Source organism: Entelurus aequoreus, linkage group LG24 (assembly GCF_033978785.1).
Source record: "Entelurus aequoreus isolate RoL-2023_Sb linkage group LG24, RoL_Eaeq_v1.1, whole genome shotgun sequence".
Classification (NCBI taxonomy): domain Eukaryota; kingdom Metazoa; phylum Chordata; class Actinopteri; order Syngnathiformes; family Syngnathidae; genus Entelurus; species Entelurus aequoreus.
Window position 1 is genome coordinate 38166546 of NC_084754.1, and position 18867 is coordinate 38185412.

The following is an 18867-nucleotide window of genomic DNA, read 5'->3' on the forward strand; positions in this document are numbered from 1 at the left end:
AACACCAAGGGCAGGGTCAGTTTGGAAAGGCTAATGTGAAGAGGTGAGTTTTTAGGGTGGTTTTGAAGGTAGGGAGGGAGGGGGCCATGCTGTGGTAACACGTGGCTTGGCGTTGCCTTGCTGAAATAAGCAGGGGCGTCCATGATAACGTTGCTTGGATGGCAACATATGTTTCAGCATTAATGGTGCCTTCACAGATGTGTAAGTTACCCATGTCTTGGGCGGCACTAAAACACCCCCATACCATCACAGATGCTGGCTTTTAAAATGTGCGCCTATAATAATCCGGATGGTTCTTTTACCCTTTGTCCGGAGGACACGACGTCCACAGTTTCCTTGTCAGAACACTTTTCCACTTTGCATCAGTCCATCTTACATAAGCTAGGGCCCAGCGAAGCCGGTGGCGTTTCTGGGTGTTGTTGATAAATGGCTTTGGCTTTGCATAGCGACCAACTGTAGTTACTGACAGTGGCTTTCTGAAGTGTTCCTGAGCCCATGTCGTGATATCCTTTACACGCTGATGTCGCTTTTTGATGCAGTACCGCCTGAAGGATCGAAGGTCTGCATTGCCACTTAAGTGCGGTGATTTCTCCAGATTCTCTGAATCTTTTGAGGATAATACTGTTATGATCCGCTGCCGGATCATAGTCCGTTTAAGTTTTTCGAGTCACTTGTGTTTTCTGTTAGTTCTGGACTCCTTCAGTTCCTGTTTGTGCACCTCTGAGTTGGTTGCCATAGCTACTTTGTTATTTTCACCTGCCTCTTGTGTTCGGTACGCGCACCTGTTTGTAATCTGAGACAGTATTTAAGCCTGTCAGTCGGGCTGTACGTAAGTTTTGCTTGTCTTTAGTCTGTGCTAAGCAGTAGCCTCAGCTTCAAGTGCGATCGGCACCTTGTTCCGTCGGTTAGTTTTCTGTTTTGTACCTTGTTGAGTGTTTTTTAAGATTAAATCATGTTCCTACCTGCAAGTCCTGTCCGGAGTCGTCCGTTTGCATCCTGGGAGAACGAACCTTGCAACAACACGCCGTAACAAATACGGACCATAGATTGTAAAATCCCCTAAATTCCTTGCAATAGCTGGTTGAGAAAGGTTGTTCTTAAACTGTTGGACAATTTGCGCACGCATTTGTTGACAAAGTGGTGACCCTCGCCCCATCCTTGTTTGTGAATGACTGAGCATTTCATGGAAGCTGCTTCTATACCCAATCATGGCACCCACCTGTTCCCAATTAGCCTGTTCACCTATGGGATGTTCCAAATATGTGTTTGAGGAGCATTCCTCAACTTTCTCAGTCTTTTTTGCCACTTGTGCCAGCTTTTTTGAAACATGTTGCAGGCATCAAATTCCAAATGAGCTAATATTTGCAGAAAATATAACAAAGTTTACCAGTTCGAACGTTAAGTATCTTGTCTTTGCAGTCTATTCAATTGAATATAAGTTGAAAAGGATTTGCAAATCATTGTATTCTCTTTTTATTTACCATTTACACAACATGCCAACTTCACTGGTTTTGGGTTCTGTAGTTACCTATGTGTACGATAGCTTCACATAGATGTTAACAATAGAGGAATGAATGTTAATTAGTTGGACAATAGACATGTTACTTATACTTATCGCTAGTTAGTTGTTTGAGTGGTGGATTTACATTTTGATTATAGATAGATAGTTTACTAGTTGTTTTTTAGGTGGATGCTGATTAGTTTGAATGATCATTTACTGTATGTATAATTATTGGTGAAACTTATTTGGATAACAAATGTATTGGTTGGTTGGTTGAATGATAGATGTATGGATGATCTATAAATAATACATAGCTATTAGTTGGGTAGGTATGAATAGTAGTTGTTGGTTGATTGATTGATTGATTGATTGAGAAGTTTATTGACATCTTAAAGAATTGAATCCATTAAATGCTTTAAAAAGGCAAATGGATGGCACAAAAAGCCAAAAGGCTTGTTTCCATGGTGGTCCATATAATAGGTACCGTATTTTTCAGACTATAAGGCGCACTTAAAATCCTTTCATGTTCTCAAAAATCGACAGTGCGCCTTATAACCCGGTGCGCCTAATGTACATATTCATTCATCTCTATGCTTACTTGGTGTGTGCATGTGTCATACGTCAGCAACCAAAAGGAGGTTTTGTAACCTGTAAGCTGTTTTGTTAAGGTGTTGTTATTATTATACCAAATAATGCATTGCGAAAATCAGTTTGAATGGAGAATCGCGTTGAATCGAGTATCGATTATGAATCAAATCCTCACCCCAAGAATCGGGATCGAATGGCGAGGTGCCCAAAGATTCACACTAGAGATGTCCGATAATATCGGACTGCCGATATTATCGGCCGATAAATTCTTTAAAATGTAATATCGGAAATGATCGGTATTGGTTTCAAAAAGTAAAATGTATGACTTTTTAAAACACCGCCAATAAACCTTAAAGGCACTGCCTTTGCATGCCGGCCCAATCACATAATATCTATCTACAAGTGAATGCAAAGCATACTTGGTCAACAGCCATACAGGTCACACTGAGGGTGGACGTATAAACAACTTTAACACTGTTACAAATATGCGCCACACTGTGAACCCACACCAAACAAGAATGACAAACACATTTTGGGAGAACATCCGCACCGTGACACAACATAAACACAACAGAACAAATACCCAGAACCCCTTGCAGCACTAACTCTTTCGGGACACTACAATATACACCCCCCGCTACCACCTAAACCCCCCAAATTCCAAGCTGCTGTTTTGAGACATGTTAAAAAAAAAAAAGCACTTTGTGACTTCAATGATAAATATGGCAGTGCCATGTTGGCATTTTTTCCCATAACTTGAGTTGATTTATTTTGGAAAACCTTTTTACATTGTTTAATGCATCCAGCGGGGCGTCACAACAAAATTAGGCATAATAATGTGTTGATTCCACGACTATATATATCGGTATCAGTTGATATCGGAATCGGTAATTAAGAGTTGGACAATATCGGAATATCGGATATTGGCAAAAAAGCCATTATCGGACATCTCTGATTCACACCAATAACAATTGAATATTTGTATGTATATCAAAGTTTAAAACATATAACATTTCATGTATTGCACACATTTCTTTCTGTCAAAATGGAAAGAATGAAAACTTTTCCTAAAAAAGATGAAGTATCCACATTATTCCCAGGCTTTCGTGGGCCACGTTAAACGATGTATCGGGCCGGATTTGGCCCCCAGGCCTTGAGTTTGACACATGTGTGGGATGGATGGATGGATTGATGAGTTAGTTATAGTCATGGTTGATGGAAAGATGCACCCAAGAAAGGCACACATGACATACACAAAGCCTAACCAGGCATTTTTTCTCTCTCAAGGAATTGTGAAATAAAATCATGTATTCAGGAGATCAACACTGTACTGAAGCCCAGAACACTCTATACATTTCCCCAGTTTTAGTTTAGAGATAAGGAAAGATTGGCCTGGCCCACTAGGATCCGTCTTTATGTTTGTAAACTTTATAGTCTATACCGGGGGTCGGCAACCCGCGGCTCTAGAGCCGCATGCGGCTCTTTAGCGCCGCCCTAGTGGCTCTCTGGAGATTTTTCAAAAATGTATGAAGAATGGAAAAAGATGAGGGGAAAAAAATCAATTTTTTTGTTTTCTGTAGGAGGACAAACATGACACAAACCTCCCTAATTGTTATAAAACACACTGTTTATATTAAACATGCTTCACTGATTCGAGTATTTGGCGAGCGCCGTTTTGTCCTACTTATTTTGGCGGTCCTTGAACTCACCGTATAGTATGTTTACATGTATTGATTGATATAACTTTCTCCGACTTTCTAGGACGTGTTTTATGCCACTTTTTCTGTCTCATTTTGTCCACCACACTTTTAACGTTGTGCGTGAATGCACAAAGGTGAGTTTTGTTGATGTTATTGACTTGTGTGGAGTGCTAATCAGACATATTTGGTCACTGCATGACTGCAAGCTAATCGATGCTAGCATGCTATTTAGGCTAGCGATGTGTACATATTGCATCATTATGCCTCATTTGTAGCTATATTTGAGCTCATTTAGTTTCCTTTAAGTCCTCTTAATTACATTTATATCTCATGACACATGTAATATGGCTTTTAATTTTTTGCGGCTCCAGACAGATTTGTTTTTGTATTTTTGGTCCAATATGGCTCTTTCAACATTTTGGGTTGCCGACCCCTGGTCTATACATTTAGAGTGATGTGATAATCAAACACTCTAGAAGTCTAGAATGAAAGAGTATATAAGAGAATTGACAGAGTGTGTGTACCTTCAATGATGAATGATGACAGAGGCAGAGTTTGGAGTGTTTTCTTTAGCTCGCTTTCCATGTTTATGTACTCACTGCGCAGGTACGTGGAAAATGTTTTCTGTGCCATTTGCTGTTTGATTGAGAAGTTTATTGACATCTTAAACAATTGAATCCATGAAATGCATCATGCTAATTAGCTGCCTGAAAGCGGGTGACTCCACTGTATAAATAGCCTGCATGGCTCTATCAATGTTGTCCTGGCTAGCAGTCCCTTCGTTAAAATCCTTAGGTGGAGGTGGAGGTGAAGTGGCATCAGAGTCTGTCTCTTTTTACTAGCTTCGTCGAAGCATGTTGCTTATGTAGCTGTTTCAGCAGATTTGAATTGCTGTTTTGGGCAGTATTCCCGGGCGCAGTCACTGCTGCTGCTCACTGCCACCCTCACCTCCCAGGGGGTGATCAAGGGTGATGGGTCAAATGCAGAGAATAAATTCGCCACACCTAGTGTGTGTGTGACAATCATTGGGGGTAACGGGGGGGTGTATATTGTAGCGTTCCGGAAGAGTTAGTGCTGCAAGGGGGTTCTGGGTATTTGTTCTGTTGTGTTTGTGTTGCGTTACGGTGCGGATGTTCTCCAGAAATGTGTTTGTCATTCTTGTTTGGTGTGGGTTCACAGTGTGGCGCATATTTGTAACAGTGTTAAATTTGTTTATACGGCCACCCTCAGTGTGACCTGTATGGCTGTTGACCAAGTATGCCTTGCATTCACTTGTGTGTGTGAAAAGCCGTAGATATTATGTGACTGGGCCGGCACGCAAAGGCAGTGCCTTTAAAGGCCTACTGAAATGAATTTTTTTATTTAAACGGGGATAGCAGATCTATTCTATGTGTCATACTTGATCATTTCGCGATATTGCCATATTTTTGCTGAAAGGATTTAGTATAGAACAACGACGATAAAGATTGCAACTTTTGGTATCTGATAAAAAAAAAGGCTTGCCCCTACCGGAAGTAGCGTGACGTAGTCAGTTGAACATATACGCAAAGTTCCCTATTGTTTACAATGATGGCCGCACGAAGTGAGAGAGATTCGGACCGAGAAAGCGACAATTTCCCCATTAATTTGAGCGAGGATGAGTAAAGTGGATGAGTTGTGGATGAGTAAAGTGCAAGTGAAGGACTAGTGGGGAGTTGAAGCTATTCAGATAGGGAAGATGCTGTGAGAGCCGGGGGTGACCTGATATTCAGCTGGGAATGACTACAACAGTAAATAAACACAAGACATATATATACTCTATTAGCCACAACACAACCAGGCTTATATTTAATATGCCACAAATTAATCCTGCATAAAAACACCTGCGTGTTTGTTACGCTAGCTCCTAGCTCCTCTGCTAGCTCCTAGCTCCATAGACCACGCCAATACAATTCAAACACCTGATCAACACACACAATCACTCAGCCCAAAAGACCGTTCACCTAACCCAAGGTTCATAAAGCTTATATATTTTTAAAAAGTTACGTACGTGACGCGCACATACGGTCAAGCTATCAAATGTTTAGCAGCCAAGGCTGCATACTCACGGTACCTGGTATTCAGCTGGGAATGACTACAACAGTAAATAAACACAAGACATATATATACTCTATTAGCCACAACACAACCAGGCTTATATTTAATATGCCACAAATTAATCCTGCATAAAAACACCTGCGTGTTTGTTATGCTAGCTCCTAGCTCCAATGCTAGCTCCTAGCTCCTTAGAACACGCCAATACAATTCAAACACCTGATCAACACACACAATCACTCAGCCCAAAAGACCGTTCACCTAACCCAAGGTTCATAAAGCTTATATATTTAAAAAAAGTTACGTACATACGCAAAAAAAAGTTGCGCACATACGGTCAAGCGATCAAATGTTTAGAAGCCAAAGCTGCATACTCACAGTAGCACGTCTGCGTCTTTGTCATCCAAATCAAAGTAATCCTGGTAAGAGTCTGTGTTGTCCCAGTTCTCTACAGGCGTCTGTGTATCGAAGTCAAAAGTCCTCCTGGTTAGAGTCTCTGTTATCCGAGTTCTTCCATCTTGACTGCATCTTTCGGGAATGTAAACAAAGAAGCGCCGGCTGTGTACTGTTGTTGCTGACTACGTTCGAAAAATACGTCCATTTCGCACCGACAACTTTCTTCTTTGCTTGCTCAGCTTCCTTCTCCATAATGCAATGAACATGATTGCAACAGATTCACGAACACAGATGTCCAGAATACTGTGGAATTATGAAATGAAAACAGAGCTTTTTCGTATTGGCTTCAATGTGGAAGGCATACCCGTGTTCCCCGGTCTACGTCACGCGCATACGTTATCCTCAGAGGCGTTTCGAACCGGAAGTTTAGCGGCAAATTTAAAATGTCACTTTATAAGTTAACCCGGCCGTATTGGCATGTGTTATAATGTTAAGATTTCCTCATTGATATATAAACTATCAGACTGCGTGGTCGGTAGTAGTGGGTTTCAGTAGGCCTTTAAGGTTTATTGGCGCTCTGTACTTCTCCCTACGTCCGTGTACACAGCGGCGTTTTAAAAAGTCATACTTTTTACTTTTTGAAACCGATACCGATAATTTCCGATATCACATTTTAAAGCATTTACCGGACATCTCTAATTATTATATGTACACATTTTTTTAGACGAGTGTGTGTGTGTGGTCACTAAGGGAATGTGGTGTGTAGACGTGACAGTGTGTACTTCACACTCCTGTGTGGTAACTGGATATAGCAAAGAGTACTTCTGCTCCGACTCCAGCTGCCCTTTCCTCGACGCTGCTTTCACTTTGCCCTCACATCCTGTCGGACTAAACCTGAGCCTCACACACACATGTGCACCCACAGTCGCACGCACACACTCAAGAATGTCCATACATCCCAAACAAACATGCAAAGCTTCCGCACAAACGCGATGCAACCTGTGTGAAGTCATTGCTCTCCCTGCCTATATAAACACATCCATACATGCAGCAGTATTTACAGAGCTGGACTACATTGCTGCGCTAATATCCCATTAGAATTTGCTCCTCAAATAAACCAAACCTGTTACACTTCCTCTCACACTGTGGACGTGAGTTGAAAAGTAGGGTCTACAGAATAAGATAGACGTTGTCCAACTTTGAATAATCAAAAAATGGTCAAAATGTCCAAACTTCCCGAGATTAACTTCCCGTGGTAAATTTCCGGAAATTTACCGGAAACTTTCCACCCCTTTGCAACCCTATGTGTTCATGGATGTGTGCATGCATGTTTTGACTAAGATACAGTTTTTACCTTGACTTATTTAGATAACGTTTGTTGTGCGATTGTGTCTCACCAGTGTGCGGTGACCTGTGGTCATGGCTACCAGATGAGAGCTGTGAGGTGTGTGTCGGGGGACTACGGCAACACGGTGAATGACAGGGAATGCAATGCTGCAGCCAGGCCCAGAGACAGTCAGGTACAACAACACACACAAGGCAGATTGTAACCCACATTTTTTTCTCATATAGATAACATCTTTCAATCAATCAATCGATTTATATAGCCCTTAATCACAAGTGTCTCAAAGGGCTGCAGAAGCCACAGCAACATCCTCGGCTCAGATCCCACATCAGGGCAAGAAAAAACTCAACCCAATGGGATACAATGAGAAACCTTGGAGGGGTCCGCAGATGTGGGGACCCCACCCTCCCTGGGCGACCAGTGCAATGGATGTCGAGTGGATCTAGTTAATAGTGTGAGAGTCCAGTCCATAGTGGGGCCAGCAGGGGATCATTGAGTGGAGACAAGTCAGCAGCGCAGAGACGTCCCCAACTGATGCACAGCACTCAGCATCAAGGGTTGGAATTGGGGGTTAATTTACCAAAAAATGATTCCCGGGCGCGGCACCACTGCTGCCCACTGCTCCCCTCACCTCCCAGGGGGTGAACAAGGGGATGGGTCAAATGCAAAAGACAAATTTCACCACACCTAATGTGTGTGTGACAATCATTGGTACTTTAACTTTAACAGATGAGTGGTCAACCCCGGGTCCTGACTTTGAACAGCTAGCGCTTCATCCGTGGTCACCTGATAACCTCTCCACGCAGGACAGGGAGGCAGAGCAGAAAACAGACGGCAGATCAACTAAAAGGGGGGTCTATTTAAAGGCTAGAGCAGGGGTCGGCAACCCGCGGCTCTAGAGCCGCATGCGGCTCTTTAGCGCCGCCCTAGTGGCTCTCTGGAGCTTTTTCAACAATGTATGAAAAATCGAAAAAGATGAGGAGAAAAAATATATTTTTTGTTTTAATATGGTTTCTGTAGGAGGACAAACATGACACAACCCTCCCTAATTGTTATAAAGCACATTGTTTATATTAAACATGCTTTACTGATTCGAGTATTTGGCGAGCGCCGTTTTGTCCTACTAATTTTGGCGGTCCTTGAACTCATCGTAGTCTGTTTACATGTATAACTTTCTCCGACTTTCTAGGACGTGTTTTATGCCACTTCTTTTTCCGTCTCATTTTGTCCACCAAGCTTTTAACGTTGTGCATAAATGCACAAAGGTGAGTTTTGTTGATGTCATTGACTTGTGTGTAGTGCTAATCAGACATATTTGGTCACTGCATGACTGCAAGCTAATCGATGCTAACATGCTATTTAGGCTATCTATATGTACATATTGCATCATTATGTCTCGTTTGTAGCTATATTTGAGGTAATTTAGCTTCCTTTAAGTCATCATTCAATTTATATCTCATGACACACTATCTGTGTGTGATATGGCTTTTAATTTTTTGCGGCTCCAGGCAGATTTGTTTTTGTATTTTTGGTCCAATATGGCTCTTTCAACATTTTGGGTTGCCGACCCCTGGGCTAGAGTATACAAATGAGTTTTAAGATGGGACTTAAATGCTTCTACTGAGGTAGCATCTCTAACTGTTACCGGGAGGACATTCCTGAGTACTGGAGCCCGAATAGAAAACGTTCGATAGCCCGCATACTTTTTTTGGACTCTGGGAATCACTAATAAGCCAAAGTTTTTAGAACGCAGATTTCTTGCCAGGACATATGGTACAATACAATCAGCAAGGTAGGCTGGAGCTAGACCGTGTAGTATTTTATACATAAGTAGTAAAACCTTAAAGTCACATCTTAAGTGCACAGGAAGCCAGTACAGGTGAGCCAGTATAGGTATATATATCATCATCGGCGGTCACTCGAACGAGTATGACGATCCTAGGGGTGTATCCCTTTATGGAGGATGCCTGTGCATGATTTAGTTTAACGTGGGGAGACTGGTGCACAGACAGTCGCCACACCATCCTTGACAGAATCGGGTAAGGGACCAGTGGCATGGAGTCCAAGACGACTGGGGACCCTTTTCTGCTGCAGCCTTCTTCCGCCATCGCAGCCATTGTGGTAGTTCTTAAATCTACCGTCTTCCGCCTGCTCCGCCGTTGAGGTTTTCACCGTATCCCTGGCTAGGGGGCAGTCAGGTACTAGGCCTTTACCAAGGGCCACCTGGGGTAACAGTAGTAAAGGGGTTAACCTCCTAGTGCCCCAAGACCCCAATAGAGGAGCCTCCACTGCCGGATGCACTTTAACGTCATGCCCAGGACACGTATATATATATAGGTATATAGGTATATACAGTATAGGCGTAATATGATCAAACTTTCTTGTTCTTGTCAAACGTCCAGCAGTCGCTTTTTGTACCAAATGTAATCTATTAATGCTAGACATGGGGAGACCCGAAAATAATATGTTACAGTAATCCACTTTCCACTTGGTGTAAATGAAATGCACAATTGAAATATGCTGATAGTTTGTGTATGTTTGTAGGACTGTGAGGTGCCAGCGTGCCCATGGGCCTCTCCGGTACAAAGCACACCTCGGCCTGACAACTCCGCTCAGCCCCTGACGCAATGGAGATATGGCTCCTGGACGGCGGTAAGCAGACAAACATACATGGCATTATACAGTATGCACAGTCCATGCAACACACAAAAATAGTTTACCATGGCAAACAGTGAAAATCCTAATCATCTGTGTGGTATAAAACATCAATAAGATATATTTTTTTTCCCATTGTTGTTGCAATTCTGTGCTGTTTGAGATTAAGGTACAAGGAGCACCCCTAAAATATGGATAGCAAGTTGATTCAATGTCATTAAAAAAAATGAGGCCTTAAAACATTGCAACCTTTTCTGCAACTTTCTAAAAAAGCTGCCGTAAAATCAGGTGTTTTAGGCTTCCACAATCACAAAATAAACCTGTGAAATCCTGGACAAATTGAATATCCAACCCAGAGGTCCCCAAACTACGGCCGCATCCAGCCCGCCAACGTCCAAAATCTGGGCCGCGGTAACTCCCAAAGAAAAAGAAAAAAAAAGTTTTTTTGTTTTTTTTTCTAAAATTATATATTTTTTAAATCTGTCCTTTCTAATCCATTTTCTACCATTTTCTACCGCTTCTTGCTATCGGTGTCTCCTAGCTGCTCAGGCCTTTTCCCATCGATAACGTGACATCAAGTGCGCACTCTTTCAGTCAATTAGTGCGCGAGAAATATATATACAGTATATATATATATAGATATATATATATATATATATATATATATATATATATATATGTATGTGTGGGAAAAAAAATCACAAGACTATTTCATCTCTACAGGCCTGTTTTCATGAGGGATTTCCTCAATCTTCAGGAGAAAATCTCCTGAAGATTGAGGAAATCCCTCATGAAACAGGCCTGTAGAGATGAAATAGTCTTGTGATTTTTTTTTCCCACACATACATATTACGCTCTACCACGGTATCGAGCACTATTTTTTGGATAATCTAATTAAGACATATATATATATATATATGTATATATATATATATGTGTATATATGTGTATATATATATATATATATATGTATATATATATATATATATATATATATATATATATATATATATATATATATATATATATACACATTAGGTCAGGAAAAAAACACAAAGGCTATTTCATCCCTACAAGTCAGTTTTGCAGGGGATTTTGTAACATCGGGAAACCTGCGAAACAGGCTTGTAGGGATGAAATAGCCTCTGTGTTTTTTACTGACCCAAAAATGTGGGAATTCAAAATATATTAATAAAACAAAAACAAAAAAATATTTATTTCTAGTAATGTATTAAGAGAATTTATATTGTAAATATGAAATAACAAAATATTGTAAAAAAAAATATTATAGTTATTTAGTTAAATGCAGTGATGATTTTCAGTTCTAAAATGTAAAAAAAACAACAACAGTTATAATATATTTAAATTTCCAAGTACATTATTTCAGTCTTTGAGTAAAATTGGTGTAGGTTACAAGTTTACTTCATGGTAAACTTATAATAATATAAAGAAGTGCATTTTTTTAAATGCTGCCTGCCCTATTTAAGACAAGAACACATGTACCATAGTTTTCTTTTTTTAATTTGTAATTTACGGCAACCAGGAGTTGGCTAACAATGCAGCTATTGGGAGTCATCTTTTGCGCCCGTAAAGCCCTCTAAAAGAACATCTATAGATCATTAGCAATAGCATTTACATCTTGTCACCTGAATAATAACCAAGTATCAGCAATGTTGTTATCATAAGCACAGAGGAACTACTTTTAGTGGCGCCGTTATCACAGCGTGCTAACTTGCTTATGTACTATATTGACATACTGAGCGAGTTAGTGAAAGTTAATTTTAGATTACAAATCATGCCTCTCACTCGTATAGTAAAAGGTTGTGGCCATAAACTGAGACGTTGGTCAACTTTGACGTTCAACTTAAACCCGGAGGATTATGAATAATTTTTCATCGTAAGAGGAAGATATAAACATCCCATCAGTCAGCATCCCAGTGAGAGCAGACATTGTACAGTGAGTGGTTTTTTTTTATATGTTTGTGGTTTTTATTTCTTGTTAGTGCTACTTGCTCGAACTGCTTATCACTCAGCTTCTAAAACTCGTAGCTTCTTAATTCAGACTCAAAAATATAAGGTTCTGGGTCATCATTTGTCCCAAAGTACTCGTCAGCACACATGGACACAGTTAATCGGATTAAAAACATAACCGGAAATAAAATGCTTCATGTAAACACGCCATTCAGAATATTCTTACCCGATCACATGTTCGGATCAAAATTTAATTGCGATGGAGACGGTTGGTTTATGCCGAAAGTCATTCCGATTGTAGCGCACGAAAACACATCTTCCGAAATTCAGGTTAGAATTATCCTTACTGCGCATGTCTTTGATGTCAGCTATACTTTGGTGGTGGAGCAGGACTATATGCAGGACTATATTTAATAATGTCGGAATAAAGCGAGTGTCTCGCTGCAGTCTGCCCCCATTCGACGTGTACAGAAGTAGCGTTACAGTATATACTGTTGTTTGTTGCTTTAAAACGAGACTAGCAAACACAAAAGTAGCAAACACAAAAGTATGGTCTGCAGCCGTGTTTTTCAACCACTGTACGCCGTGAGATATTGTCTGGTGTGCCGTGGGAAATTATGCAACTTCACCTAATTGGTCCAAAAAATGTAGTTTTTGCAAATCAATAATTATAATAATGTGCCGTTGTCTAGTGCAGTGTTTTTCAACCTTTTTTGGTATGTAAAAGGTATGTAACGCTTAAACCAAAAATGAACAAAATGCAAGTCCCGCTAGGAAAAGGCACTGAAGCATAGGGATGGCTATGCAAAACAAAAGTAAAACTGAACTGGTTACAAAATAAACAAAAACAGAATGCTGGACGACAGCAAAAACTTACAGCGTGTGGAGCGGAGACAGCGTCCACAAAGTACATGACATGACAATCAACAGTGCCCCTACAAAGAAGGATAGCGTACGCACAACTTAAATAGTCTTGATTGCGAAAACTAGTATATAGTAGTAAAACTCAAAGGAAGGCGTGACGCTGCTACAGGAGAACACCAACAAAGCAGGAAGGGCCACCAAATTAACAGCGCAAGACAGAAACTAAAGCACTACACACAGGAAACAACAACAAACTCAAAATAAGGCATGACAACCTGGTGGAGTTTCATTTTTTAACATTTTCTGCTAGTGGTGTGCTTCTGTATTTTATTTTACGAAAAAAATGTGCCTTGGCTCAAAAAAGGTTGAAAAACACTGGTCTGGAGTGTCAATTGTCCATGTAACAATAAAAGAAGGGATCCAGTTGTCATCTTAAAGAGCTGTTTTATTCACGACATTACATCTACTGCAAGTGCTAACTGCTAGCCTCAAACACTTAAACACAATGTCGCGCCGCAACCCGTACATAATCACAACATGAACAGCTCCATTTCAAAAAGAGCGGTAAAACAAAAGTAGCGAACAGAAGGAAAAAAATTATAAATAAATACTGTGATAACGTTGAACAAGCAGAAATGCACACAGCTATGTTTAACAGTGGAAGTCACTACTTAGTCAGCACCTGCAGTGAGTGACCTCGTCCAAAAGATGGCGCCATAGCGCAAATAACACACTTTTTCCGTTTAAAAGTATTCCGATTTAGCAGTCTACGTACACAGGAACATTCTAATCCGAATAATGATCAGATTAAATAAATGTTGTCCATGTACACGTAGCTATTGTCTCATGAAGTCTGCCTAGTTTGTAGTGTTGCTGTTGTAGGAACAAGTGAACGTTGTGATGCGTCAGTGAAATTAATACACCGCTGTATGCTTAAAATGGCCAAAATATGTAAATATTACATGTTTTTACAAATTACTACATCATATATATAAATACATATATACATACAGCCTGTAAATAAAACATTGTTGGAGGTTTTTTAAAGTGCTTTATAGGCGGAATACAACAAATCTCATTACTTCCAGTGTTAGCTACCTCGTACTTGCCGTTAATTACAAATAAGAATGCTTTATGAACGATAGACAAAATTCCCCAAAAAGTGCTGTTCTCCTTTAAGGTACAATACTGTTTTTCAAAGTAGTTTACATCTCAGTATTTTTGCACTATCAGCCATGTATAGAGTAGAATTACAGTATTAGTATCAACATAGTTGACTTCAATTAACATTTGTCCTCTCTGGAATGGCTTATTTTAGTTTAAACACTCCCCGTTTCAGATGTTTTCAATTTGATACGTTGCCGTGTTATTGATTGCAAATGAAAGCCACATTTTCATCTGAATGCAAGTCCTCTCTTTGAGAGATTGAAATGTGTCCGTCAAATTCAAAACAGCACGTGTGGTCCGACCAATACACAACACACTGAATCATGCAAGCCTGATACGAGAAGGCTAGTAATGTTACTTTTGTGAGCCGCAGCCATTTGATTGCATTAGCTATGCGTGCCCTCAGTCATGTGTTACTGTGATGGGATGTCAACACACTGGAGGGTTCAATTGTGGGGCAAGAGCACCCATTGGGAGAAAGCACCACAACTACACTACCAGTGGGTACTTTGCTAGGTACACAAGCACAATGCCATGACAACCGATAAAAGGCTAATTTATTTGAGTTTGTGCAAGCATATTGAATTCAATGCAATTTGTTGATGTTGAAAAACAATAAAATGCAAGGCTGGATTGAGGGGTTTTGAAGATTGGGAACTCGACCAACAAAAATACTGAGGACCTTCTATTGAATAATCAAACACAGCGGTGCGTGGCGGTCTTAATTTGCCTCTGAGAAAGACCATGTTTCTTATTATTATCAAACCATATAGAATGGTTTGGGGAATCAATAAACGGTTTGTTTTTTATTATTGGCATCTTTGAAGTTTTCCTGAAGTGCACATTGTTGGACTTTAAAGCATTACAACTAAAAAGAGTATATAGTTTTGTATTAGTTCCAAGGAACATACAGCCAGAACAAGTATTTTTATTACAACATATATTCTCAAGGGACAAGACTACAGAAAGTAAAATTGGATATACTTTAAAGGCCTACTGAAATGATTTTTTTTTATTTAAACGGGGATAGCAGATCTATTCTATGTGTCATACTTGATCATTTCGCGATATTGCCATATTTTTGCTGAAAGGATTTAGTATAGAACAACGACGATAAAGATTGCAACTTTTGGTATCTGATAAAAAAGAGGCTTGCCCCTACCGGAAGTAGCGTGACGTAGTCAGTTGAACATATACCGTATTTCCTTGAATTGGCGCAGGGAATATAGTATTCGCACGTCTAGAATTACTGCCGGGTCAAACTCGTTTCTCAAAATAATTAACGCATGCTTGGCCTTATCGCCGGTTCATTATTGAAGCTGGATCAAATTCGTTTCGCAAAATATTAATTTTATTATCGCATGTCTATAATTTTCACCGGTTCAAACTCGTTTCGCAAAATATTTAGCATATGGCTAGAACTTCCACCGGGTCAAATTCGTTACGTCACGAGTGACGCATCTGTCCTCATTTTCAAAATGGAGGAAGCTGCTTTCAGTTGTTTACAATCGCACAAAGGAAAAAAGATAAAGAGCTTTTCAGTAGGATTTAAGGTCCAAGCTATTGAATACCGGTACAGTATGCTAAAGAGAACAGTAAGCAGCTATGTTTTATTAATATACCGTAGCTGCGTGTGTGAAATACTGTATAAGTCATTAAATGACTCCCGCCTCCTGGTGGTAGAGGGCGCTGCCGCGCTAGTGATCCTTCTTGCGACTTCCGGAACTGCAGAAGAAGTGAACACACGCAGCAAGAGATTTTTTTCTCTTCCTTTTAACAAGGAGGGTATCTAAAATAAAACAGTTTTCTAAACTGGACTTTCAATGGAAGCAGGAGGTAATAATTAAAGGAATATCTCCATCGAGACAGAGACTTTTAAAACGGAAAAAAGGAAATAATGAAGACTTCTATAAATAAGTTATCGATGCTTTTGGTCAGAAGGAGCTGCAAATGGACTCCATTTATAAGTACAGGTAAGACCATAATAACGTTTTTTTTAATTAAATGTGCTTTTCATGATGGTATGCTTACATCACACTCAAAGCGCACGACTAAATTTTATGGATTCCTTTTGGTAAACGCCGGAGTGAGAAGAGGTTTTAAAATAATTACCGCATGCACGGCCATCCCGCCGGTTTCCGGTAAACGCAGGAGTGACAGGAGGTTTTAAATTAATTAACGCCCCTGCGGCTATTCAAGGAAATACGGTACGCAAAGTTCCCTATTGTTTACAATGATGGCCGCATAAAGTGAGAGAGATTCGGACCGAGAAAGCGACAATTTCCCCATTAATTTGAGCGAGGGTGAAAGATTTGTGGATGAGTAAAGTGCAAGTGAAGGACTAGTGGGGAGTTGAAGCTATTCAGATAGGGAAGATGCTGTGAGAGCCGGGGGTGACCTGATATTCAGCTGGGAATGACTACAACAGTAAATAAACACAAGACATATATATACTCTATTAGCCACAACACAACCAGGCTTATATTTAATATGCCACAAATTAATCCTGCATAAAAACACCTACGTGTTTGTTATGCTAGCTCCTATGCTAGCTCCTAGCTCCATAGAACACGGCAATACAATTCAAACACCTGATCAACACACACAATCACTCAGCCCAAAAGACAGTTCACCTAACCCAAGGTTCATAAAGCTTATATATTTTTAAAAAGTTACGTACGTGACGCGCACATACGGTCAAGCTATCAAATGTTTAGCAGCCAAGGCTGCATACTCACGTTACCTGATATTCAGCTGGGAATGACTACAACAGTAAATAAACACAAGACATATATATACTCTATTAGCCACAACACAACCAGGCTTATATTTAATATGCCACAAATTAATCCTGCATAAAAACACCTGCGTGTTTGTTATGCTAGCTCCTATGCTAGCTCCTAGCTCCATAGAACACGCCAATACAATTCAAACACCTGATCAACACACACAATCACTCAGCCCAAAAGACCGTTCACCTAACCCAAGGTTCATAAAGCTCATATATTTTTAAAAAGTTACGTACGTGACGCGCACGTACGGTCAAGCTATCAAATGTTTAGCAGCCAAGGCTGCATACTCACGGTACCTGGTATTCAGCTGGGAATGACTAAAACAGTAAATAAACACAAGACATATATTTACTCTATTAGCCACAACACAACCAGGCTTATATTTAATATGACACAAATTAATCCTGCATAAAAACACTTACGTCTTTGTTATGCTAACTCCTAGCTCCATAGAACACGCCAATACAATTCAAACACCTGATCAACACACACAATCACTCAGCCCAAAAGACCGTTCACCTAACCCAAGGTTCATAAAGCTTATATATTTTAAAAAAGTTACGTACATACGCAAAAAAAAGTTGCGCACATACGGTCAAGCGATCAAATGTTTAGAAGCCAAAGCTGCATACTCACAGTAGCACGTCTGCGTCTTTGTCATCCAAATCAAAGTAATCCTGGTAAGAGTCTGTGTTGTCCCAGTTCTCTACAGGCGTCTGTGTATCGAAGTCAAAAGTCCTCCTGGTTAGAGTCTCTGTTATCCGAGTTCTTCCATCTTGACTGCATCTTTCGGGAATGTAAACAAAGAAGCGCCGGCTGTGTACTGTTGTTGCTGACTACGTTCGAAAAATACGTCCATTTCGCACCGACAACTTTCTTCTTTGCTTGCTCAGCTTCTTTCTCCATAATGCAATGAACATGATTGCAACAGATTCACGAACACAGATGTCCAGAATACTGTGGAATTATGAAATGAAAACAGAGCTTTTTCGTATTGGCTTCAATGTGGAAGGCATACCCGTGTTCCCCGGGCTACGTCACGCGCATACGTCATCCTCAGAGGCGTTTCGAACCGGAAGTTTAGCGGCAAATTTAAAATGTCACTTTATAATTTAACCCGGCCGTATTGGCATGTGTTATAATGTTAAGATTTCATCATTGATATATAAACTATCAGACTGCGTGGTCGGTAGTAGTGGGTTTCAGTAGGCCTTTAAGATACTTTAGAGCACAGGTGTCAAACTCAAGGCCCGGGGGCCATATCTGGCCCGCGAACGCCTGGAAATAATATGTTAATTAAGTAGCTTATCTTTTCTTCCTAAATTTATTATTTTTTTCCATTTGGACATTAATACATACATTTGATGCATGCAAATGCTTATATTTTTAACTTTAATATTATCTAATAATGCAAGAAAATATCATGTTGCCATACATTCCAAAACACTTTTTGTTCAAATGAAGATATCTAGTTAAATAAATGCTTGACTAATGATTTCAAATAGGTTATCCACCAAATTGTACACTTTAAAAATTACAATAGACTTTACGGTTAACTTCTGATGACCGAGGTAAATTTTTTTACTGTAAAAACAACTTTGGTATAGTTTTTGCTTATAAAGTACTACACTATAAAAACAACCATAGATTTCACGGTGAAAAACTGGCAGATCCGTTGAGTTTTACCGTAAAAAGTAGTGGTAATGTGTTTCCGTTCCACAAAAACTCTAACCACAAGGCCTGCTCAGTGCCCTTGTGATTGGAGTGTCCGCCCTGAGATTGGTAGGTCGTGAGTTCAAACCCCCGCCCAGTCAT

At 40.0% G+C, this 18867-nt stretch overlaps 1 protein-coding gene across 1 annotated transcript in view; it reads left to right on the forward strand.

The window, feature by feature from the left end:
* Window positions 1–18867, forward strand: part of LOC133641709 (A disintegrin and metalloproteinase with thrombospondin motifs 20) — a 409743-nt gene that overhangs the window by 290573 nt on the left and 100303 nt on the right. Inside the window, exons 23-24 of the mRNA XM_062035652.1 lie at window positions 7659–7778; window positions 10148–10255. Coding sequence (XP_061891636.1) covers window positions 7659–7778; window positions 10148–10255 — 228 coding nt within the window. The remainder of the gene's footprint in view (window positions 1–7658; window positions 7779–10147; window positions 10256–18867) is intronic.